This window comes from Eleutherodactylus coqui, chromosome 1 (assembly GCF_035609145.1).
Source record: "Eleutherodactylus coqui strain aEleCoq1 chromosome 1, aEleCoq1.hap1, whole genome shotgun sequence".
Lineage (NCBI taxonomy): Eukaryota > Metazoa > Chordata > Amphibia > Anura > Eleutherodactylidae > Eleutherodactylus > Eleutherodactylus coqui.
Window position 1 is genome coordinate 534,027,597 of NC_089837.1, and position 24,899 is coordinate 534,052,495.

At 47.4% G+C, this 24,899-nt stretch overlaps 2 protein-coding genes across 2 annotated transcripts in view; both read left to right on the forward strand.

Annotated features, from left to right (window-relative positions):
- Positions 1-8,682, forward strand: part of LOC136607523 (polyunsaturated fatty acid lipoxygenase ALOX15B-like) — a 140,909-nt gene extending 132,227 nt beyond the window's left edge. The window contains exons 14-15 of the mRNA XM_066589045.1: positions 8,141-8,311; positions 8,389-8,682. Coding sequence (XP_066445142.1) covers positions 8,141-8,311; positions 8,389-8,568 — 351 coding nt within the window. The 3' untranslated portion in view covers positions 8,569-8,682. The remainder of the gene's footprint in view (positions 1-8,140; positions 8,312-8,388) is intronic.
- Positions 8,683-14,715: 6,033 nt separating this feature from the next.
- Positions 14,716-24,899, forward strand: part of LOC136591716 (polyunsaturated fatty acid lipoxygenase ALOX15B-like) — a 127,898-nt gene continuing 117,714 nt past the window's right edge. The window contains exon 1 of the mRNA XM_066588546.1: positions 14,716-14,875. The gene's annotated coding sequence lies outside the window, so the exon portion shown is untranslated. The remainder of the gene's footprint in view (positions 14,876-24,899) is intronic.

The following is a 24,899-nucleotide window of genomic DNA, read 5'->3' on the forward strand; positions in this document are numbered from 1 at the left end:
CATGCTGCCCCTGCCCTTCCCTATCTGTTTCTGTGGTGTTTCCAGGACTTTCTGATGTTTTCTGGTGTTTCACAAGTCATGACCTATGCGGAGCATCGATCCCATACAAAAATGCTCGAGCTGGTTTGTACTTACCGTTCCAGCGTTTCAGCAACTTATAAAAGTTTCCCCAAGATGGCCGCCGGCTTTTTTCCCGTCGCTTGCTGTAGCCCGACGTGCGCGCTCCCGAGACGCTGCCAGCTGTGTCTCCATGACAACATGACGCCCCACAGCCGCCGACCGGACCCCTGGAGTGAACACGGCCGACCAGTCACCCACCGCCAGGCAGCAGGTAACCGGCGCAGCCCCCGGCCCCCCCCACGCTAGACCCGGCTCCCCAGCGCTACCGCCCCGGCTCCCCAGCGCTAGACCCTGACAGACGAAGGCCCCCCCGGAGCCCAGCGCTAGGCCCCGGAGCCCAGCACTAGGCCCCGGAGCCCAGGTGAAGGCCCCGGAGCCCAGCGCTAGGCTCCGGAGCCCAGCGCTAGGCTCCGGAGCCCAGCGCTGGGCTCCGGAACCTAGCGCTGGGCTCCGGGGCCTACCGCTGTGGCCCGGGACCTTCACCTGTTAGTGAAGATCACCCCCCGACCCATCACTTACCTGGGCGGCTTCTCGGGACAGCTGGGCTGCTGGGCTGGGCTTCTCCGCTGGGCAGCTCCAGTTTCTGCACCTTCCTCTAACAGAGGATGGTACAGAATGGCCACTCCAGCGCGCTCCCGAGCAGTGACAGCTCGTCTGCGCATGCGCAGAAGAGCTGTAGCGGGGAGCACACTGAAGCGGCTCGTGCTGAAAGGAGAAGACCGGACTGCGCAAGCGCGTCTAAAAAAGCAAGCTGCCAGCGAATTTAGATGGAACCATGGAGACGAGGACGCTAGCAACGGAGCAGGTAAGTGGAATAACTTCTGTATGGCTCATATTTAATGCACGATGTATATTACAAAGTGCATTAATATGGCCATACAGAAGTGTATACCCCCACTTGCTTTCGCGAGACCTCCCCTTTAAGTAAAAAACATATAAAAAGGTTTTTTACGATCCTCTCTTGAGAGGAGCCTGTGAAGTATGGGACTCTCTATAATGTGAACTTGCCCCCAATCCATCTCCTATAGGACCTCTAAATCTCATCCCTGACTACTTGGAAACCAATCTTGACAGCCATACAAGACAGATATGGTTGCTTCTTAGCAACCTCCCTATAGCAGAGATCTGGTCTCAAAGAGCTATCAAAAATCCACTACTTACTGACAGTCTATTCTCTCAGGCAAGAATTCCCCGCCCCCCCAACCAACTACATAGAATCCATTTAACTAAAACTTTAGCTAAATTCAACAAAGACTTCCCATCCTCCCGTCCGCTAACCAAATTGGAACGAATAGTTGCAGCCCAAAATAGCCAGAGCATGAAGATCTCACTCGTCAAGAAAAAGTTTGTGGTTGCACATGATATTACAAGACCTGCGTATATTCAATCCTGCGAAACGGAGCTTAATCTCAGACTGACAGATGAAGAGGTAAAGGTGGTCTTAGGAAGCTCACATGGCTATTCTAAATGCGTCAGATTACAAGAAAATCATTCCAAACTCCTGACACGGTGGTACAAGTCACTGGAATGGCTGTTGGCTTACCAACTATCAGACTCAAATCTGTGCTGGAGCTGCAATGGACATGTAGACTCCCTAACACACATATGGTGGTCCTGCCCATTAATGCGTCCCTATTGGAACCAGAGTGAGTTATTAATTAGAGATGTAGTTGATGGCACGTTTTGTCTACTTTCAGAGTATGTGTTTATATCTAGACCTTCAGCAAATTACAGACCCTCAAAAACCAACCTTATCACACATCTCATTTCGGCTGCAAAATTATTAATTCCATTAATGTGGCTACAACCCCCTAGCGCCTACAATCACTCAATGGTTATCCAAGGTCAATGAGAGTCGTAGGTTTGAGGAACTTACGAGTTGGTCAAATAGATCTCATGGGCAATTCAAAACTATTTGGGGTCCTTGGTTGAGTAGCTCCTGTTCATCTATCAAACATGCCTAAGATGGGACCAGAGTATAATCAAAAAGCTTTGTATGGTTTCTGTATTTTTTGTATCCTTACAACTAGTTCCTTGCCAAATTACTTAAACTCTTGGATCTGTATCTTACAGTACTATTAGAATCCATATGGATCCCCTCTTACCTCTCCTTCCCTCCCCCCTTAGGTCCCCCTCTACCCCTCCCCCAACTCTGTCCTCTACCACCCCAACCTCTTCTTCCTAGCTACAAAAAAAGTTTATTTTGTAATTCTCAGATAAGAAAATGAACAAGTGGGTACTTATAATGCCTACTATTGTACTATTGTATTTCATCTGTAGACTTGTTATTTTTTAACCATAAAAAAGAATTTATAAAAAAAAAACAAAGCAAGGATGAGATCTCATCACCACACGATTAAAGAAAGGAAGACTGAGTGGGTCGGCATTTTTGTAGTCAAAGGCACAGAACAGAACATGAGTATTATTATACTCAACGGTGACTTCAGATCCCAGAAGGGCAGAAGAGTGTTTTGATACTCTGCATGTAGGCCTCAATATCTGTCAGGCTTTATGGAGGGTTGTAACATCTAAGAGACCGCGCCCAGAAAGCCTGAGGGCACCAAGGCTCTGGAGGAACATCCATTTAGAGGCCAGAAAACGTGGACATCTGTGAAGTAATTAAGGACTTCTCTACCCCTCATCCTGTTCTGTTATTCTTTTAAATGCAATTTATCACACGGTCTCCGTCCTTTTATGTGATTGTTCCCAGCAAGAGAAACCAAGTAATCTTATAGATATGAGACCTTGTAATGGCTAGCAATGATGTTCCAACGAGCTTTCCAACCTACGCAGGGTTCTTCCTCAGGCTTTATGTACATGTATATATATGATTCTGTCTTAGAAGCCTGATGAAGAAATCGCAGTAGATTCAAAAGCCTGCTATAACATAAATTTTTTTTGTGCAATATCCCAGCAGAGGGCCAGCAATCGGTCGGGGAGACCATGGGAACAAACAAGATGGCGGTGACGGGGGGCTCTGCGGTCTCTCTTCACAAAGTAGCCACTACAGAGACCTCGCTTGGGAACATGCGGTTAAACAGGATTTAGAACTTAAGGCGACTAATATAGAGTGTGTTTTTGTCACGGGTGATGCCAGTGGAGGACAAGAGAATAACAGAGATTAGTCCACAGTTTTTCTGTTGCAAAACCCAGGTGCACAGTTTTACTGACAGTATTTGCACAATTTGCACAATATTATACACTTCACGGCAATACAAGAATTGGTCTTTATACACACTATAGCCGTTGGATACAACCCAGTCAAGGATATTTAATAGAACTTTCTCCAACACACTCTCTCCCTCTGTCTTTAGGATTATTTGTGAACAGGATGCCTGTCAGTCCTAGGTATCTGTGGGTTGTGCTGGTAGGTTACCGTGAGGTCTGTGTCTGTCATGGAGGCTGCGGTGAGACTGGACTGGTAATGGAGACCGGGGTGAGGCTGTACTTGTAATGGAGACCGGGGTGAGGCTGTACCTGTCATGGAGGCTGCGGTGAGACTGGACTGGTAATGGAGACCGGGGTGAGGCTATACTCATAATGGAGACTGGGGTGAGGCTGTACCTGTCATGGAGGCTGGGGTGAGGCTATACTCGTAAAGGAGACTGGGGTGAGGCCGTATTTTCCCTGGTTTTCCAGCGTAACAGGGGCTCATAACACTCACTGTTTTTGTAGCAGGATCCCAACCTATTCTCCTCCACACTGCACTGGTATGGAGATGTTTTGTGAGCTTCCTTACTTTCGACTGCGGCCGTCCTCCTCCTCAGACCGCGGCCGTCCTCCTCCTCAGACCGCGGCCGTCCTCCTCCTCAGACCGCGGCCGTCCTCCTCCTCAGACCGCGGCCGTCCTCCTCCTCAGACCGCGGCCGTCCTCCTCCTCAGACCGCGGCCGTCCTCCTCCTCAGACCGCGGCCGTCCTCCTCCTCAGACCGCGGCCGTCCTCCTCCTCAGACCGCGGCCGTCCTCCTCCTCAGACCGCGGCCGTCCTCCTCCTCAGACCTCGGCCGTCCTTCTCCTCAGACCGCGGCCGTCCTCCTACTCAGACTGCGGCCGTCCTCCTACTCAGACCGCGGCCGTCCTTCTTCTCAGACCGCGGCCGTCCTTCTTCTCAGACCGCGGCCGTCCTTCTTCTCAGACCGCGGCCGTCCTTCTCCTCAGACCGCGGCCGTCCTTCTCCTCAGACCGCGGCCGTCCTCCTCAGACCGCGGCCGTGCTTCTCTTCAGACCGTGGCCGTGCTTCTCTTCAGACCGCGGCCGTCCTTCTCTTCAGACCGCGGCCGTCCTTCTCGTCAGACCGTGGCCGTGCTTCTCTTCAGACCGCGGCCGTCCTTCTCTTCAGACCGCGGCCGTCCTTCTCCGCAGACTGCTCTCTCACTTCTTCCCTCCCTGAATCACTCGCTGACTGATTCACTTCACACTCCAGCTCTGACTGACTGTGACTGGCTGAACAGCTCACAGACTTCTTCTCTCACTGACTCTCTGACTGGAACTGACTTCCCGCTCAAAATGTCTGACTGAAAACTGTGTAGCTCCTCTCCATATCAAAACTTGCACTGCTCTGTTTTCCCGAGCTTGGATCCCCTCTACCAATCAGCGATCAGTGTGACAGTAACCAATCAGGAGACAGATGTTGCCTGGCAGATTAGGACATCGTCTGTGAGGAAAGGGGAGAAACAGGGTTTCTCTGACAGATAACCCCAGAAATATCTCCTAAGGAGTATATAAACGGCAGTTTTAAAGATTAGCGAATGTGTGACCTCCCGTAGGACCTTCTGAGCCACTACATTTTTAAGCTATTAAACGGTCTCAAATTTTTCAAGATGGCTGTGTTTCTCTTACTGAGAACAAATTTTCTAGGCCCCATTAGGCCGGTCTTATTCCACATGCCATGCTTCATAGATTATATAGGCCCTAGTCTGTAACTCAGTCTAAAAATCCTTTCCTGTAGGCCACAGTTTGTATGTCAGGTTCAGTAAGTCATTTTCTATAAATTACTGTTGGCCACATTCTATAGGTTTGTTCTGCAGATCACGGTCTGTAGGTCATATGCTGTAGATTACTGTAGGCCCAGTTCTGTAGGTCCCTCTCTCCATGTGATAGTTTGTAAGTCACATTTGGTATATCATATGCTGTAGGTTACATTCTGTCATGATCCATATGCCATGTTCTTATAGATCATGTTCTGTAAGCCACATTTTGTACAATAGATCACATTCTGTAGGTGATAGTATGTAGGCACCGTTCTATAGACCACATTCTATAGATCAGTCTCTTGGTCATGTTCTGTTTGCCGTGGTCTGTAAGCAAAATCCTGAATTACACGTTCTACGGGTCAGATTTTACGCCATGTTCTCTAGGCCATGTTCTCTAGGCCATGTTCTTCAGATTAAGTTCTGCATTTCATTCATAACATTCTATAGGTCATGATTAGAGATGAGCGAGCACCGAAATGCTCGGGTGCTCGTTGCTCAAGTCAAACTTTTCGTAATGCATGAGAGCTCGTTTAGAGTAACAAACCCAATTGAAGTCAATGTGAGACTCGAGCATTTTTCAAGGTGACCGATGCTCTGCATAGGGGAGGTTGTGTGAAGCACCTGAAAACATCAGAAAGTGCTGGAAACACCACAGAAATGGATAGGGAACGTCAGGGGCAGCATGCATGGATGGCAGCACTTGTCCACGTGTCGGTGGTTAAGTTGACCTTCCCAGTAACCGTGTTGGTGAGGGCACGGTTGATATTCCATGACACGTACTGGTGTAAGGAGACGACATCGCAGAGGGAAAAATAGTGGTGACTGGGGGTCGAGGAGCGAGGGACGGCCACCGCCATGAGGTTATGGAAAGCCTCAGTTTCTACCAGCCTTTATTGCAGCATCTCCAGGCTCAGCAGTTTGGAGATATGCACGTTTAGCGATTGTGCATGCGGGTGGGTGGCTGCATATTTGCGCTTGCGCTCTAATGTTTGTGCTATGGACAACTGAACGCTGTACTGGGAGACATTAGTGGAGGCAGTGGAGGACCATGCAGGTGAAGGGGTCAGTGCAGGGCGAGAGGGGGGTTGCATCTCAGTGCCAGCATGTGACACAGGGGAAGAGGCAGTGGTGTGACCCGCACGTGGTGAATGGCCTTCGTTCCACCTTGTTGGGTGCTTGGCCATCATATGCCTGCGCATACTGGTGGTGGTCAGGCTGGTAGTGGTGGCTCCCCAGCTGATCTTGGTGCAGCACAGGTTGCACACCACTGTTCGTCGGTTGTCCACGCTCTCTATAAAAAACCTCCAGACCTTCGAACACCTAGCCCTCTGCACAGGAGCTTGCTGCAAGGAGGTGCTGTGGGTAACAGTTGGGGGATTATTTGCTGTGGCCTGCTTCTTCCTCTGGCCACCCCACTGCCTCTTGCAACCTGTTCTGTTGCTGCACTTGCCTCCCCCTCTGAAGCCCTGTCTTCATTTGGCTTACCAACCAAGGTCAGGTCAGTCACCTCATCATCCACCAGCCCTTCCTCTGAATCCTCAGTCTGCTCCTCTCTCAGACTTACTGCCCTAACTACAACCTCACTGACAGACAACTGTGTCTCATCATCATCAACAAATACCTCTTGAGAGACTACTTGGAAGTCCCCACCCTCATCACCCTGAGACTGTGAAAGGTCCAAATTTTGGGCATCGGTCACGACCCGAGAACAGTTCCTGTGAGTATGCCTGTTCTGAATCTCTCCTTTTCCTGGAGTGAGCAGGCTGGCAGTAAAAGAGGAGCAGCCTGAGGATTCACAGGTCCAGTCCCTTGGCTAGCGTGAGTGCACTGCATGGAAGACTGGGTGGTGGATAAATTACTGCACACGTTATCCACTATCCACGTCATCACCTGATCGCACTGTTATGGTTTTAATAATGATCTACCATGCGGACCTCCAAACTGTGAGATGAAGCTATGGAGCGTAGATACGCGGCATTCTACTTCTCCATCAGCAGCAGGAACTGTTTCACCCCGCCCACGACCTCGGCCTCTGCCCACACCCTCATTCGGATGCCTACATCCCCGTCCTCGACCCTTACCCCTAGTCTTGATCATGTTGTATAATGCACTGTGTCAAAATGCCAAGCAAACTGCGAGGTATTTTGCGTCCACTATAGCAAAAAAAGACCATCACAAATGTGTACAGTCTTGTACAAGAACAAATAGAAAAATGAGAGGAGTTTTGTTAGTTCCTATATAGTCTGTGTACACCAGTAGCAGTTACTGTATAGAACCGGTAACAGTATGCAGTATACAGCCGGGATGCTTGTGAATGCTTTGTGCGCACTACTGGTCCCAGCCAGCCAAACTGATGATGCACACAATGAGAGGAGTTGTAGTCCTAAAAAGGACTGTTGGGTTCTTAGAATATGGATCCCTGCCTAAACATTCCTTCTAACCTACACTATTGCTCCCCCTCGTTCACAGCAGCTCTGTCCCTCAGCTAATCCAGCCTCTGTGTGAGGCGAGCATCACGTGACCTGAGTCTTTATACTCGTTGGTCACCTGATCAGGCCAGCCAATCACTGCTATAGACGTTCACAGGGTTGGCAGGTCATAGCAAGAGGTGCCAAAGCTTTCTCTGCATGTTCATTGGCTAAAAAAGCTGCTAAACGTGGGGAGAAGAGGGTGAGATTTTCTCGAGCACTGAGTGGTGCTCGCTCAAGTAACGAGTACTTTCGAGTATGCTAATGCTTGGACGAGCATCAAGCTTAGACGAGCATGCTCGCTCATCTCTAGTCATGATCTGTAGACCATGTTCCATTTGTCACATTCTATTGGTAGTGTTCTGTAGGTAAAGTTGCAGCACTCTGGGAATACTGCAATGTTCTTCTTGCTGACACTTTGTATTCCAACCATTATTTCCATCACGTTTCCTGCAGCTCATTCCATATAATGAGATATTGCAGTGTGAACATGACTTGTCCTACGTGAAAAATGTTCTTGCACACAATATTTGTATGTGGCATTGTTCTATGTAGACTTCTGTTGTGCTTCCACTGCAGTTTGATTTCTATTCCTGGATGCCCAATGGTCCCGCATCTATGAAGAGACCTCCTCCCACAGCCAAAGGGGTCACCACAATACAGAGTATCCTGGATGCTTTGCCTGCTGTCAACACCACCACCTCTCAACTAGTTGTAGTTTGGCAGCTGAGCAGTGAGCCCCAAGACAAAGTGAGTATTTGTCAGTGTTCTTACCTGACTGCATCCACAATTTCATACATTTTTGGTCTCCTTTGCTTTCGTTATAGAGACCTCTGGGATGCTACCCCGATGAGCATTTCACTGAAGAAACCCCACAACTATTCATCGAGGATTTCCAAGAGAAACTCACTGAGATATCCAAGACCATTAATGAGAGCAACCAAACCAGGAAAATGCCGTATCTTTACCTGGACCCAAAGGGGATTGAGAACAGCATTTCCATCTAATCTTGATCCTCAGAGGATCCTCCTCCTGAGACATCCTCCAAAGTGGCCTGGAGTAACTGGAATGGCCTTGTGTAGAAACATCTTGGATGGAGTCATGTTGATCTGAGCAGAAAAATAAAAGATTAATGGAAATGTTGTGTTTTCTGTGTGACATTATTTTATATGTTCTACGGGACTATTGGCTCCATCCCATTGGCCTGGGTCTCATCCTGTAGGGTCCGTTCTTGTGTCTATGAAGCAGCTACAGTCAGGGCCCGGAGATTCTGCTGTCACTGGGCAAAGGAATGCAAGAATATGTTGGAGTACTCCTTTTTAATTTAGAATTGGTCATAAGGCTACCAGGATCCGAGTCCTCTCATGTGTCCAAATTAGAAAGAAAGAACAAGAGACATCAACAGTGTGCAGTCACTACTGTCCTCTTTCTGAGGAACCAATTCAGTGTAAGCTTTATTTATAGTGCAAAGTAGAACAAAGAGAGGTATAATGTCCAATCATGGGAGACAATACCTTAAAAGTAACAAATGATTAACTAGTGATGAATGAATACATAATGTGACAGTGCATACATACAGGCTTGAGAAAGACTATAGCAGTTGAAACGTTGCCTGTTTTTAACATGGAGAAATTTCTGCACAGTCTCTCTGGGCCTGGCTGTAGTCGGAACTCCGTCCTTCCTCAAGGCTGGATGTTTGAGGAGGACATCCGTCAGCTGGTCCATCCATGCCAACAGCTCCTCCATAGCTGGGGTTGGCGCTTGCATCGTGGTCGCAGGCTTTATCCAGGACATTCACCGGGTGTCTTGCCGTTGCCCTCAGCAGTCGGGATTGCTGCCCGCATTCGAGCACCAAGTGTTCGAAAGTCCTCCAGGCGGTGGGGCGGCAATGACTCAAGATGCATAAAACTTCCTTTCAGTTTTATTTTTCCAAAGCAGAATCCAGATAAAGCAACAGAAAAAGTCCTTTTAATATAAGAAACATAAAGTTGCCCCACACAGGGTGCTGAGGTTCAGGCTGCACGCTATTGCTCTCTCCTCAGCTTGTCAGGCACTGACTCCCTGGAGCTGCAGTCTTTTATGCTCCAATAACAGGGTGAGTGCCTACAGCTGAGCTTCCTGAGAACTAGGGTGAAGTTGTGGACTGGACCGCCACCCTGTCCAGACTAAAATCCTGGGAGGGAGATATACTCCATCCACAACTTCACCCTTTAACTGTCTACAATAAAAAAAAAATAAAAAAAAAATATGTTTATATATCACATGGGGGCGCTCTAATAACTATGTATAATATATCAGGGCTCAGTACAGAGATCTCTCCCATCATTTATTATTCTCAGGACTGTAACAGGGGGCGCTCTAATAACTATGCATAGGTATATCAGGGGTCAGTACAGAGATCTCTCCCATCATCTATTACACCCAGGACAGTAACAAGGGGGGCGTTCTAATAACTATGTATAATATATCAGGGGTTAGTACAGAGATCTCTCCCATTATCTATTATACCCAGGACTGTAACAAGAGGGTGCTCTAATAACCATGTATAGATATATCAGGGGTCAGTATAGAGATCTCTCTCATCATCTATTATACCCAGGACTGTAACAAGGGGGCGCTCTAATAACTATGTATAGATATATCAGGGGTCAGCACAGAGATCTCTACCATCATCTATTATACCCAGGACTGTAACAAGGGGGCGCTCTAATAACCATGTATAGATATATCAGGGGTCAGTACAGAGATCTCTCCCATCATCTATTATACCCAGGACTATAACAAGGGGGCGCTCTAATAACTATGTATAATATATCAGGGGTCAGTACAGAGATCTCTCCCATCATCTATTATACCCAGGACTGTAACAAGGAGACGCTCTAATAACTATGTATGGATATATCAGGGGTCAGTACAGAGATCTCTCCCATTATCTATTATACCCAGGACTGTAACAAGAGGGTGCTCTAATAACCATGTATAGATATATCAGGGGTCAGTACAGAGATCTCTGCCATCATCTATTATACCCAGGACTGTAACAAGGGGACGCTCTAATAACTATGTATAGATATATCAGGGGTCAGTACAGAGATCTCTCCCGTCATCTATTATACCCAGGACTGTAATATGGTGTACTCTAATAACTATGTATAATATATCAGGGGTCAGCACAGAGATCTCTACCATCATCTATTATACCCAGGACTGTAACAAGGAGGCGCTCTAATAACTATGTATAATATATCAGGGGTCAGTACAGAGATCTCTCCCATCATCTATTATACCCAGGACTGTAACAAGGGGGGGCTCTAATAACTATGTATAATATATCAGGGGTCAGCACAGAGATCTCTACCATCATCTATTATACCCAGGACTGTAACAAGGAGGCGCTCTAATAACTATGTATAATATATCAGGGGTCAGTACAGAGATCTCTCCCATCATCTATTATACCCAGGACTGTAACAAGGAGGCGCTCTAATAACTATGTATAATATATCAGGGGTCAGCACAGAGATCTCTACCATCATCTATTATACCCAGGACTGTAACAAGGGGGCGCTCTAATAACTATGTATAGATATATCAGGGGTCAGTACAGAGATCTCTCCCATCATCTATTATACCCAGGACTGTAACAAGGAGGCGCTCTAATAACTATGTATAATATATCAGGGGTCAGCACAGAGATCTCTACCATCATCTATTATACCCAGGACTGTAACAAGGGGGCGCTCTAATAACTATGTATAGATATATCAGGGGTCAGTACAGAGATCTCTGCCATCATCTATTATACCCAGGACTGTAACAAGGGGACGCTCTAATAACTATGTATAGATATATCAGGGGTCAGTACAGAGATCTCTCCCATCATCTATTATACCCAGGACTGTAACAAGGAGACGCTCTAATAACTATGTATGGATATATCAGGGGTCAGTACAGAGATCTCTCCCATTATCTATTATACCCAGGACTGTAACAAGAGGGTGCTCTAATAACCATGTATAGATATATCAGGGGTCAGTACAGAGATCTCTGCCATCATCTATTATACCCAGGACTTTAACAAGGGGACGCTCTAATAACTATGTATAGATATATCAGGGGTCAGTACAGAGATCTCTCCCGTCATCTATTATACCCAGGACTGTAATATGGTGTACTCTAATAACTATGTATAATATATCAGGGGTCAGCACAGAGATCTCTACCATCATCTATTATACCCAGGACTGTAACAAGGAGGCGCTCTAATAACTATGTATAATATATCAGGGGTCAGTACAGAGATCTCTCCCATCATCTATTATACCCAGGACTGTAACAAGGGGGGGCTCTAATAACTATGTATAATATATCAGGGGTCAGCACAGAGATCTCTACCATCATCTATTATACACAGGACTGTAACAAGGAGGCGCTCTAATAACTATGTATAATATATCAGGGGTCAGTACAGAGATCTCTCCCATCATCTATTATACCCAGGACTGTAACAAGGAGGCGCTCTAATAACTATGTATAATATATCAGGGGTCAGCACAGAGATCTCTACCATCATCTATTATACCCAGGACTGTAACAAGGGGGCGCTCTAATAACTATGTATAGATATATCAGGGGTCAGTACAGAGATCTCTGCCATCATCTATTATACCCAGGACTGTAACAAGGGGACGCTCTAATAACTATGTATAGATATATCAGGGGTCAGTACAGAGATCTCTCCCATTATCTATTATACCCAGGACTGTAACAAGAGGGTGCTCTAATAACCATGTATAGATATATCAGGGGTCAGTACAGAGATCTCTGCCATCATCTATTATACCCAGGACTGTAACAAGGGGACGCTCTAATAACTATGTATAGATATATCAGGGGTCAGTACAGAGATCTCTCCCATTATCTATTATACCCAGGACTGTAACAAGAGGGTGCTCTAATAACCATGTATAGATATATCAGGGGTCAGTACAGAGATCTCTGCCATCATCTATTATACCCAGGACTGTAACAAAGGGACGCTCTAATAACTATGTATAGATATATCAGGGGTCAGTACAGAGATCTCTCCCGTCATCTATTATACCCAGGACTGTAATATGGTGTACTCTAATAACTATGTATAATGTATCAGGGGTCAGCACAGAGATCTCTACCATCATCTATTATACCCAGGACTGTAACAAGGAGGCGCTCTAATAACTATGTATAATATATCAGGGGTCAGTACAGAGATCTCTGCCATCATCTATTATACCCAGGACTGTAACAAGGGGGTGCTCTAATAACCATGTATAGATATATCAGGGGTCAGTACAGAGATCTCTCCCATCATCTATTATACCCAGGACTGTAACAAGGGGGGGCTCTAATAACTATGTATAGATATATCAGGGGTCAGTACAGAGATCTCTGCCATCATCTATTATACCCAGGACTGTAACAAGGGGGCGCACTAATAACTATGTATAATATATCAGGGGTCAGCACAGAGATCTCTACCATCATATATTATACCCAGGACTGTAACAAGGAGGCGCTCTAATAACTATGTATAATATATCAGGGGTCAGCACAGAGATCTCTACCATCATCTATTATACCCAGGACTGTAACAAGGGGGGGCTCTAATAACTATGTATAATATATCAGGGGTCAGCACAGAGATCTCTGCCATCATCTATTATACCCAGGACTGTAACAAGGGGGGCTCTAATAACTACGTATAGATACATCAGAGGTCAGTACAGAGATCTCTCCCATTATCTATTATACCCAGGACTGTAACAAGGGGGCGCTCTAATAACCATGTATAGATATATCAGGGGTCAGTACAGAGATCTCTCCCATCATCTATTATACCCAGGACTGTAACAAGGAGCCACTCTAATAACTATGTATAGATATTTCAGGGTCAGTACAGAGATCTCTCCCATCATACATTATTCCCAGGACTATCACATGGGGGCGCTCTAATAACTGTGTAAAAAGCTTTTCCCCTGCAGATTTGAATCTTGCGATTTAGCATTAAAGACCTGAATTAACCAGCTGCGGTATTCATGCCCCATAGGATGATGTTGTGATGCCGGAATGTCTGTGTAGAATAATTCTGTCCTTTGTGAAAGGTTCTACACATTAAAGGAGATGTCCCGCGCCGAAACGGGTTTTTTTTTTTTTAAACCCCCCCCCCGTTCGGCGCGAGACAACCCCGATGCAGGGGTTAAAAAAACCACCCGCACAGCGCTTACCTGAATCCCGGCGCTCCGGTGACTTCTCTACTCACCGCTGAAGATGGCCTCTTCCTCCGTGGACCGCAGCTCTTCTGTGCGGTCCACTGCCGATTCCAGCCTCCTGATTGGCTGGAATCGGCACGTGACGGGGCGGAGCTACACGGAGCTACACGGAGCCCCATAGAGAACAGCAGAAGACCCGGACTGCGCAAGCGCGGCTAATTTGGCCATCGGAGGCCAAAAATTAGTCGGCACCATGGAGACCAGGACGCTAGCAACGGAGCAGGTAAGTAAAAAACTTTTTATAACTTCTGTATGGCTCATAATTAATGCACAATGTATATTACAAAGTGCATTATTATGGCCATACAGAAGTGTATAACCCCACTTGCTGCCTCGGGACATCTCCTTTAAGTGATTTCCGGCCTCCTGCGGCTCTGACTGTTCTATGCAAAGTCTTGTATGACACATATTAGTTACTCCTGTCTTTCTTATAGCTTTTGGTGACATTTGGGTCTTTAGAACCCATTACTAGTTTCCCATAGAGTTCTGGCTTTTCTGTATACTGGCTGTCCCGCAACCAATTAAAGCTGTGTGTTGCGAGGTGGCGGTATACGAGTGAGGTGTCTGCAGAGAGGAGGCTTCATTGGTGGTCAGAAGTGACACTGATCGGTTTCTGATTCCACAGACTGCCTGTTTTTGAGACTCTGCGGTGTGATAATTCGCTTCCTCTTACAGACTCGAGTTGTGTCACTCCGAACGTTGATGTGGACACTTCTTTAGCCCCTCTATTATTGGGTCACCTGTAGTTAGCACATTCTGACTTCCTGATTTTGGGAAGAAGCCACAGTATGGAGCATAAAAGTGCTGTTTACCGTATATCATGTGTCACTCCGCACCCTGTGATCCTTCCATACACTGATCGCTCAGTAAGCTATAACTAGCAAGTTCTGGTGCCTATTTGACGGAGCAGCGCTTCAGTGGTGACCCCTGACGGGATCTTCTTCTCTCTGATCTGACACTTCTGCTCTCCTCACCAGGAGGGATCGAAGACACATTGGCTGAGGTGAGAAGATACTTTTCGCTCCTTCTCGTTGATGTTTTGTGGACAGTGCGGACGGCTTAGTTTTGTCCGTGGACGGATTTTAATTGCTTGCTTGTGTGTTATTGATGATAGTCTATGCAAATAAGGAAGATGGAATTACTACCCCTCCACCTATTGGATGGCAGCATTCCTGCATATCAATGTCAGACCCTTCATACAGATCTCTATGACAATGATTAGGAATAGCAAACCAAGCCAGAATCTATACACAGACAGCTGTTTCGGGGTGTTTGCCCCTCATCAGTGTACAGTAGGTTTCTGGCTCAGCTGGTGAGAGGCCTGGGACATGGGTCAGGAAGGGTGTTGTGTCTCCTTAAAGGGGTTGTCTCGCGAAATCAAGTGGGGTTATACACTTCTGTATGGCCATATTAATGCACTTTGTAATATACATCGTGCATTAAATATGAGCCATACAGAAGTTATTCACTTACCTGCTCCGTTGCTAGCGTCCCCGTCGCCATGGTTCAGTCTAATTTCAGCGTCTTCTTGCTTTTTTAGACGCGCTTGCGCAGATGGGTCTTCTCCCTTCGGCTCCGCTCGGCAGCATCTGCGTTTTGGCTCCGCCCCCTTGTACGTGTCATCGCGTAGCTCCGCCCCATGACGTGTGCCGGTCCCAGCCTCCTGATTGGCTGGAATCGGCACGTGACGGGGGCGGAGCTACGTGATGACGCGTACAAGGGGGCGGAGCCAAAACGCCGATGCTGCCGAGCGGAGCCAAAGGGAGAAGACCCATCTGCGCAAGCGCGTCTAAAAAAGCAAGAAGACACCAAAATTAGACGGAACCATGGCGACGGGGACGCTAGCAACGGAGCAGGTAAGTGAATAACTTCTGTATGGCTCATATTTAATGCACGATGTACATTACAAAGTGCATTAATATGGCCATACAGAAGTGTATAACCCCACTTGCTGCCGCGGGACAACCCCTTTAAGGAGAGCACTCAAAATGTGTGTGGAGACACCAAGAAGGTGAGTGGGTAGGAGGTGGCATAGTCTTTCCTCAAGGAGAGCACCCAAAAGGAGTGACACCCCCTCTTGATAAGAGTCTGTCATCTCTCAGCACACTATTTACAGCACTTGCTTATCAGTGGGGGGTTCACTGCTGAGATCCCCACCGATCTTAAGAACAGGGGTCCCATGTCCCCTGTCCTTATCACCATGGGGTTACTGCATCCCCCACAGTGAGGAGTAGACTGAATGACGTACTGGTCATGCTATTGCACCAGCGCCGCATTCACTATCAATGTGACTGCCGAGATACCCAAGCAGAACCCACTTTATTCATTTCAATAGGACTGATGGAAATACTTGAGTGCTGACCGCACACGCTCAACATCAACAGTGATGTCCCTGCAAAAGAGGAAGCAACCCCCATAGTGTCAGAGTTGACATGGAAGACCTATTCTGGGGATCAGCCATATCTCAATGGTGAGACCCCCACCAAGCAGCAAGTTATCCCTTATCCAGTGGATATCCTGCAGATAGGGGATAACTTGAAATTTTGGTACAACCCCTTAAAGTTCTCATCCTACCCTTGTCTCATTTCGAGAGTTCTCCATCATCATGTCCTCAGGCAGAGAGCTCCATAGTCTCACTGTTCTTAAGAAAGGGTTCTTCCCTGGCTCGTGTTTGAGCCCTCATTGCGGTTTCATGATAGGGACCTTTATCTAACTTACGCTTTTTCTTGACTGCTGATGGGTACTGCCAGTGGTGGAGAGGGGCTCATCTCCTTCTAGGGGTTAGGGTTTGGGACCATCATCAGGCTCTTGAAAAGTGGTCCATAAGGATGGATATAGGCTTAGTCTATCTTTATTTCAAAACACCTAAAACACCAATTATTGTTTAAAACATACAGGAAAGACGCCACTCAGAGGTGCTATATATATACAGCCAAAAAGGCATGTGTATACTAAATGGAAGTCCCATAGTGTCCCTATATGCTGCCAACCAGACACACAAGGACATTCCACACCCGGGGAACGAGCTGCATACAGGCTCCCAAGTAACGTGTAGTAGGCAGCGTCCTACCTAAAACTAAAAAGCAAGACACAATAGCCCCCCGACATGATTCGCCTTCACAGGCTTCTTCACCGGGGAACTAGGGCTATAGGATAGACAGGCAATATAAAGCATTTCACCAGGACCAATGTCCTTACAGCCAATAGTAGTGCGTGAGATCACAGGAGCCAATAGAGATCACACACTCAGTCCAGAGGAGAGGCCCATTCATAGACGGAAGAAACGATTTGAGACTACATTTCATCAGCCAATCAGCACACAGTATCCGCACAGGCTCAGTAAGGATACACTGTAGGAGATTCCTCCCACCTCCTATTCAGAATAAAAAACCCTGCAGAACAGTTGATGCAGGGACAAAAGGCTGCTGAGTGTCACCAGTGCCTGCAAAATGGAGAAAAGCTAGAAAGTAATGCGCCAAAACAAGCTCTACAGCCATAGGACAGTTATAAGCAGCACATACATCGGGTAGAAAGTAATGCGCCAAAACAAGCTCTACAGCCATAGGACAGTTATAAGCAGCGCATACAGCGGGTAGAACGTAATGCGCCAAAACAAGCTCTACAGCCATAGGACAGTTATAAGCAGCACATACATCGGGTAGAACGTAATGCGCCAAAACAAGCTCTGCAGCCATAGGACAGTTATAAGCAGCACATACATCGGGTAGAAAGTAATGCGCCAAAACAAGCTCTACAGCCATAGGACAGTTATAAGCAGCACATACATCGGGTAGAAAGTAATGCGCCAAAACAAGCTCTACAGCCATAGGACAGTTATAAGCAGCGCATACAGCGGGTAGAACGTAATGCGCCAAAACAAGCTCTACAGCCATAGGACAGTTATAAGCAGCACATACATCGGGTAGAACGTAATGCGCCAAAACAAGCTCTGCAGCCATAGGAGAGTTATAAGCAGCACATACATCGGGTAGAAAGTAATGCGCCAAAACAAGCTCTGCAGCCATAGGACAGTTATAAGCAGCACATATATCGGGTAGAAAGTAATGCGCCAAAACAAGCTCTGCAGCCATAGGACAGTTATAAGCAGCACATACATCGGGTAGAATGTAATGCGCCAAAACAAGCTCTACAGCCATAGGACATGGTTATAAGCAGCGCATACATCGGGTAGAACGTAATGCGCCAAAACAAGCTCTACAGCCATAGGATATGGTTATAAGCAGCGCATACATCGGGTAGAACGTAATGCGCCAAAACAAGCTCTGCAGCCATAGGACAGTTATAAGCAGCACAAACATCGGGTAGAACGTAATGCGCCAAAACAAGCTCTACAGCCATAGGACATGGTTATAAGCAGCGCATACATCGGGTAGAACGTAATGCGCCAAAACAAGCTCTACAGCCATAGGACAGTTATAAGCAGCACATACATCGGGTAGAATGTAATGCGCCAAAACAAGCTCTACAGCCATAGGACATGGTTATAAGCAGCGCATACATCGGGTAGAACGTAATGCGCCAAAACAAGCTCTACAGCCATAGGACAGTTATAAGCAGCACATACAGCGGGTAGAATGTAATGCGCCAAAACAAGCTCTACAGCCATAGGACAGTTATAAGCAGCGCATACAGCGGGTAGAACGTAATGCGCCAAAACAAGCTCTACAGCCATAGGACAGTTATAAGCAGCACATACATCGGGTAGAAAGTAATGCGCCAAAACAAGCTCTGCAGCCATAGGAGAGTTATAAGCAGCACATACATCGGGTAGAAAGTAATGCGCCAAAACAAGCTCTGCAGCCATAGGACAGTTATAAGCAGCACATACATCGGGTAGAACGTAATGCGCCAAAACAAGCTCTACAGCCATAGGACAGTTATAAGCAGCGCATACATCGGGTAGAAAGTAATGCGCCAAAACAAGCTCTGCAGCCATAGGACAGTTATAAGCAGCGCATACATCGGGTAGAAAGTAATGCGCCAAAACAAGCTCTGCAGCCATAGGACAGTTATAAGCAGCACATACATCGGGTAGTACGTAATGCGCCAAAACAAGCTCTACAGCCATAGGACATGGTTATAAGCAGCACATACATCGGGTAGAACGTAATGCGCCAAAACAAGCTCTGCAGCCATAGGACAGTTATAAGCAGCACATACATCGGGTAGAATGTAATGCGCCAAAACAAGCTCTGCAGCCATAGGACAGTTATAAGCAGCACATACATCGGGTAGAACGTAATGCGCCAAAACAAGCTCTACAGCCATAGGACAGTTATAAGCAGCGCATACATCGGGTAGAACGTAATGCGCCAAAACAAGCTCTACAGCCATAGGACAGTTATAAGCAGCACATACATCGGGTAGAACGTAATGCGCCAAAACAAGCTCTGCAGCCATAGGACAGTTATAAGCAGCACATACATCGGGTAGAACGTAATGCGCCAAAACAAGCTCTACAGCCATAGGGCAGTTATAAGCAGCACATACATCGGGTAGAAAGTAATGCGCCAAAACAAGCTCTACAGCCATAGGACAGTTATAAGCAGCGCATACATCGGAGAGAATGTAATGCGCCAAAACAAGCTCTGCAGCCATAGGACAGTTATAAGCAGCGCATACATCGGGTAGAACGTAATGCGCCAAAACAAGCTCTACAGCCATAGGACAGTTATAAGCAGCGCATACATGGGGTAGAAAGTAATGCGCCAAAACAAGCTCTGCAGCCATAGGACAGTTATAAGCAGCGCATACATCGGGTAGAACGTAATGCGCCAAAACAAGCTCTACAGCCATAAGACAGTTATAAGCAGCACATACATCGGGTAGAACGTAATGCGCCAAAACAAGCTCTGCAGCCATAGGACAGTTATAAGCAGCACATACATCGGGTAGAATGTAATGCGCCAAAACAAGCTCTGCAGCCATAGGACAGTTATAAGCAGCGCATACATCGGGTAGAACGTAATGCGCCAAAACAAGCTCTACAGCCATAGGACAGTTATAAGCAGCGCATACATCGGGTAGAATGTAATGCGCCAAAACAAGCTCTACAGCCATAGGACAGTTATAAGCAGCGCATACATCGGGTAGAATGTGCTATTTGTCAAAGAGAAATTTAAAAAAATTTAAAGTAAAAGTTGCAGCGACTGAGTGCCAGGCCTTCAGCTGAGGGGACGGCGGGGTACACTTTGGCAGACAGTTCGCGGTAGTTCTACGGTCTCCCTCTTTCCAAGTTGGACGAAGGGTAGTCCAGCCACACGCTGGGAGAGGCTGAGGGGATTTTACCTGGTTATTCCAACGGTATCCTTGTTTTATCATCGTGACACCAGTGCCTCTGAATAAGAGTAAAGTAGAGTCCACAACAGCAGGCTTCTCAGAAACGGGGCACACGGTTCTCTTTTACTCACGGTTAGCGTGGAAATTTGCAAGTACAAACAGTTCATCCAAGCTTGGCAAAATACAGCAGTCGGTGCTTCAGAATGAACCCTGGAGCCTTCCCAATTCCTTTTCCTTGTGCAGTTCTTCTCTCCAGGCGCACACATCCTCAGCCAGTTATCTGATGGACGATCCCCTGAGGCAGACTCACTTACAACAACACATTCATACACATTCCTTCTTATGACAACTTTAGACAGTTTCCTTACTGTTCTCTAAGCGCTGCAGTTCAGCGGAGGAGCCGGTGGCATCACATTCTCACCCCAACTCCTCTGCCCGACTGACATTCCCATCCCCCAAGGGGATGCACTTCCCATGCACTCCATTCTCTTTCCAACTCCTCACTAACATCTCTCTAACTCCTCCCCCTAACACCTGCACACAGAAGGCACACAATACATATGACCAGACTAGACTGATACATTCTCCAGACATTAACTCATTCATGCCCTGTTTTGGGTTAAGACCAATATTACTGTACCATTTAATACTTCTAACAGTGACACGAGACACACAGATTCTCAAGTGCTGAAGGGACTCCAACTGTGGGCCACTACACAGCCAGCAAAAGCATCCAATAGATGGCATCAAAGTCAATCCATAAATGATGGCATCTACAGAGCGCCGTAAATACGTATTTTCTGCAGGAAAAAAATTAAAATTAGAAAGCAAATTTTTAATATTTTTTTTATATGTATGACAATGTATCCATAGTCCTGGTGTGCAGATGGTGACATCATGCAGGCGCTATAGATCAACAGGGGGGCACGGAATACATATATATCAGATGCAGTATGCTCAAAATAAATAAGTACACTTCCTATAAGGTGAAAAGTTGGACAAGAGATAATGAATGTAATGTGACTACTGTCCATATCAGACCGGACAGCGAACCAGGCCCCACCAATAATCAGTCTGAATCTATTATTGACCTGCAGTCCATACTCCCTGAAGCATAAGTAATGTTACTTTCCCCCAGGATAGTTTCACCACGGAAATCTCGCGGTTTTGCCGCAGCAGCGGCTCATGCCGGCTTCGCCATCACGGATTGTCCGCCCTGTGGGGACGAGCCTTTTGACAAATCTCATCCACATGCCTGGCTAACACCGGGATTAGTGGCCGCAGGCAGATTCGCCCCAGTAAAATTCCACTGGGAAATTCCACGGTAAATCTGCCCTGTGTGAACCCAAACTAAAGGTGCTCAATATTAATCATAAATCCATCAATAGTACAACATATCAAATGAATGCTGGAAAAACCTCAGTGAGCCCAACGGACGGCTGCCTTTAACCTGAATATCCACCAGGGTTCTCCTGCAATACTTTGGTGTCACGTTCTACCCCCGTAGACCCATTGTAAGGAGGCACAGTCCCCAGAATTTGAGATTTCTAGGGTCGCCATTATTGCGATCTGCTGTGACATGTTCATTTACAGTTATGATCTGTGTATGTGAGTGGGATGTTCCATTGCTCCATTCAATCTGAATTGACTTCATTTGTTACCACATTTCTTCCTCTCACCTCCCCACAACAGCATTTCCCCCACCTCTGTCTCCTGTTAGTGTTGCCAGGCACATTTATTTATCCAAAGAGTGCAATTAACCTTTCCATTCCCCCTTCATGATCCTATCTACTAGCCCTGGAAGGATGGGCCCAGATGGCTAACTAATGTAATCCAACAAGCCACTCCCAGCTGTAGTATTGGCGTATGCCCCAACCCTGGCCCACCCCGTGGTGCTGCCGTCTACCAAAATGCCCCCAAATCATACCAAACCAATCCACTAGCCCACGACCTCCCGCCTCATTCAAATGCGTCCTATGAAACTCCCAATCCGCATGCAACAAACTCGTAACTATCCATGACCTCTTCACCACAAAACAGTTCAACCTGCTCAGACTCACCAAAACATGGATACAGAAGTCCGATTCTACCTCCACCGTTGCATTGTCCTATGATGACCTGCAGTTCTCCCACATCCCCAGATGGGACTGCAGGAGCAGTGGAGGAGTAGGTGTCCTCCTCTCGCCAAACTGTACCTTCCAGGTCATTTCCTTGGCTTCTTCACGCGCCTTCCAGTCATTCAAAGTCTACATCCTACGACTCTTCCGTCCACTGTCCCTGCATGTCACAGTTATTTACTGGCCCCCAGGTCCTACCCGCCTGTTCCTAGAACACTTCGCCGCCTGGTTCCCCCACTTCCTATCCTGTGAAATCCCAACCTTCAGGCATGGTGATTTCAACATCCCTACTTACGACCCCAGCTCCTCATCTGCCTCCCGGCTTTTAATGCTCACGTCCTCCCTTGGCTTATCACTAATCTCTGACTCCCCCACTCACAGAGACGGAAACACTCTCGATTTAATTTTCCTCTGCCTCTGCTCTGCCTCCCACTTTATTATCTCCCTATTTCCACTCTCTGACCACAACCTCCTCTATTTCTCCATCAGGCACCTCCTCAGACCCTCCTATCAATCGCACCTCTAGGATCCTCCAGACCGTCCGCATCTATCATTTTGCCGAGACCATCCAGTCCTCCCTGCCCCTCATCTCTCTCCTCTCCTGGTCTATTCTGGCTGCCGAACACTACCACACCACCCTCAGATATGCCCTGAATGAAGTGGCACCCCCCCCCCCCCCCCCCCCCCCCCCCCGTGATCCTAGCTGTCAACCTCAGATCATGACCCCCTGGCTCACGTCCCAAACGTGCTTTATCCAGCTGTGCTCTAGGTGCAGTGAACAACTGTGGACAAAATGAAAGCAGCCCGCAGTCTTCCTCCATTTCAAATTCATGCTTAAGACTTATAACCTCGCCCTCCACCATGCCAAACAGGTTTACTTCCCCTCCCTCTTCTCCTCCCTATCCCACAACCCCAAACTCATCAACATTTTCCCCTCCCTCCTCAGCCGGAAAGAACAGGCCCCCAGACATATCTCAGTGCTGGAGAGCTAGTCACCTATTTCAAAGAAAAAATATCAGCAATATCCGAAAAGAAATCTCGGAAAGCTGCATGTCTAGCCCCGATCCTGGTCTCTCCAGCACTGCATCCATAACCCACTCACGTTCTACATTACAACCAATGACAGGGAAAAAAGTCTCCAGACTGCCTTCCGCTCCTTGCCCCACCACTTGCGCTAGCGACCCTCTTCCTTCTCACCTCCTCCGGTCCCTTTTCCCAGCTGTCATTGCTCACCTCGCCATCATCTTCATCTCCAAAATTTATTTTGAAGTTAGAGATGGAGCCAAAATCATCCAATAGGGAGGTAAGCCTTGGAAGGTTTTTTCAGGATCTGACAATGTTCTGTATCAAAAGGGGGGGGGGGGGGGGCAGTATGTCGTTAACCTTTAATCTGGCGCATGGATTAGAGTACAGAGAGAAAATTGCAGAGAAATTCCCTGGGGATATTAAACTGCCGGTCCGCCCTATCGAAGGCTCTTTCTGCGTCTGTAGGGGAATATTGTGTGTCTGTGTGTAGCGCATGGCATGAAGCACACACAGGCTGTGGTCCCTCCTCTCTCCCTTTTACAAGACCAGTTTGCTCATTGTCAATTAGATTTGGGATGAAATCCTTCAGCCTTGCTGCCAGCAGTTTCATCTACAGCTTTACATCAAAATTAGTAAAGGAGATAAGCCCAGAGCTGCTACAGCTTTCAGGATCCTTATTCTCAAATCAAAGTGATATGAGCCTCCTGGGATTGTTTTGGGAGAGTTTTACCCTGAAGAAGGGCATTGAAAAGTTCTGTAGGCCGGGGTACCAGGGAAGATATAAAGGTTTTATAGTAGCTTAATGGAAGGCCGTCCGGACCCGGGCTCTTTCCCGGAGGGCAGTAGTCCAGCATATTCTCCAGCTCTGCATGTCAGGGAACCAGGGAAAGCAGGAGTTGGGGGTCCCTGCAACGTAGCCCACAACCCCTGTCCCTGCCTACTTGCCTCCACTCCTGGCTAACCCCAGGCGGGCAACTGGGCGACGGTCCCTACACTGGCTAGGGGAATGCTGGGGAAAGCCACAATCCCTGGAAACAGAAAACAAATGGACAAACAGATAACCAGAGCAAAGCACAAAGGGAAAACCGCAAACCAGTCCAGGAGCAAGCCAAGGTCAAGGACTAAGAGTCAGTCCGGAGAAACGCAGTACAGAAGGAGGAGACGAAGTCAGGTCAGGGGAAAAGCCGAGGTCAATACACTAGAAAACAGGAGTCCAAGGTAACGCTGGTGAGTGCAGGGAAGCCTAAACAAACACTGGCAGTGTATGGAGGTAGCTGAGGGGTTTAAATGCTGTCAGAGCTCCCGCCCCAGCAGCTGATTGGAGCAGAGCACCTGACATCCCGCCCCAGCAGCTGATTGGAGCAGAGCACCTGACATCCCGCCCCAGCAGCTGATTGGAGCAGAGCACCTGACAGCAGCAGGATGATCAGAAAGTGCTGGGAGAACCTCCCTCAGCACTAGCAGACCAGACTAAGGGTGCATTCATACGAACGTATATCGGCTCGGTTTTCACGCCGAGCCGATATACGTCGTCCTCATCTGCAGGGGGGGGAGGCTGGAAGAGCCCAGGAGCAGGAACTGAGC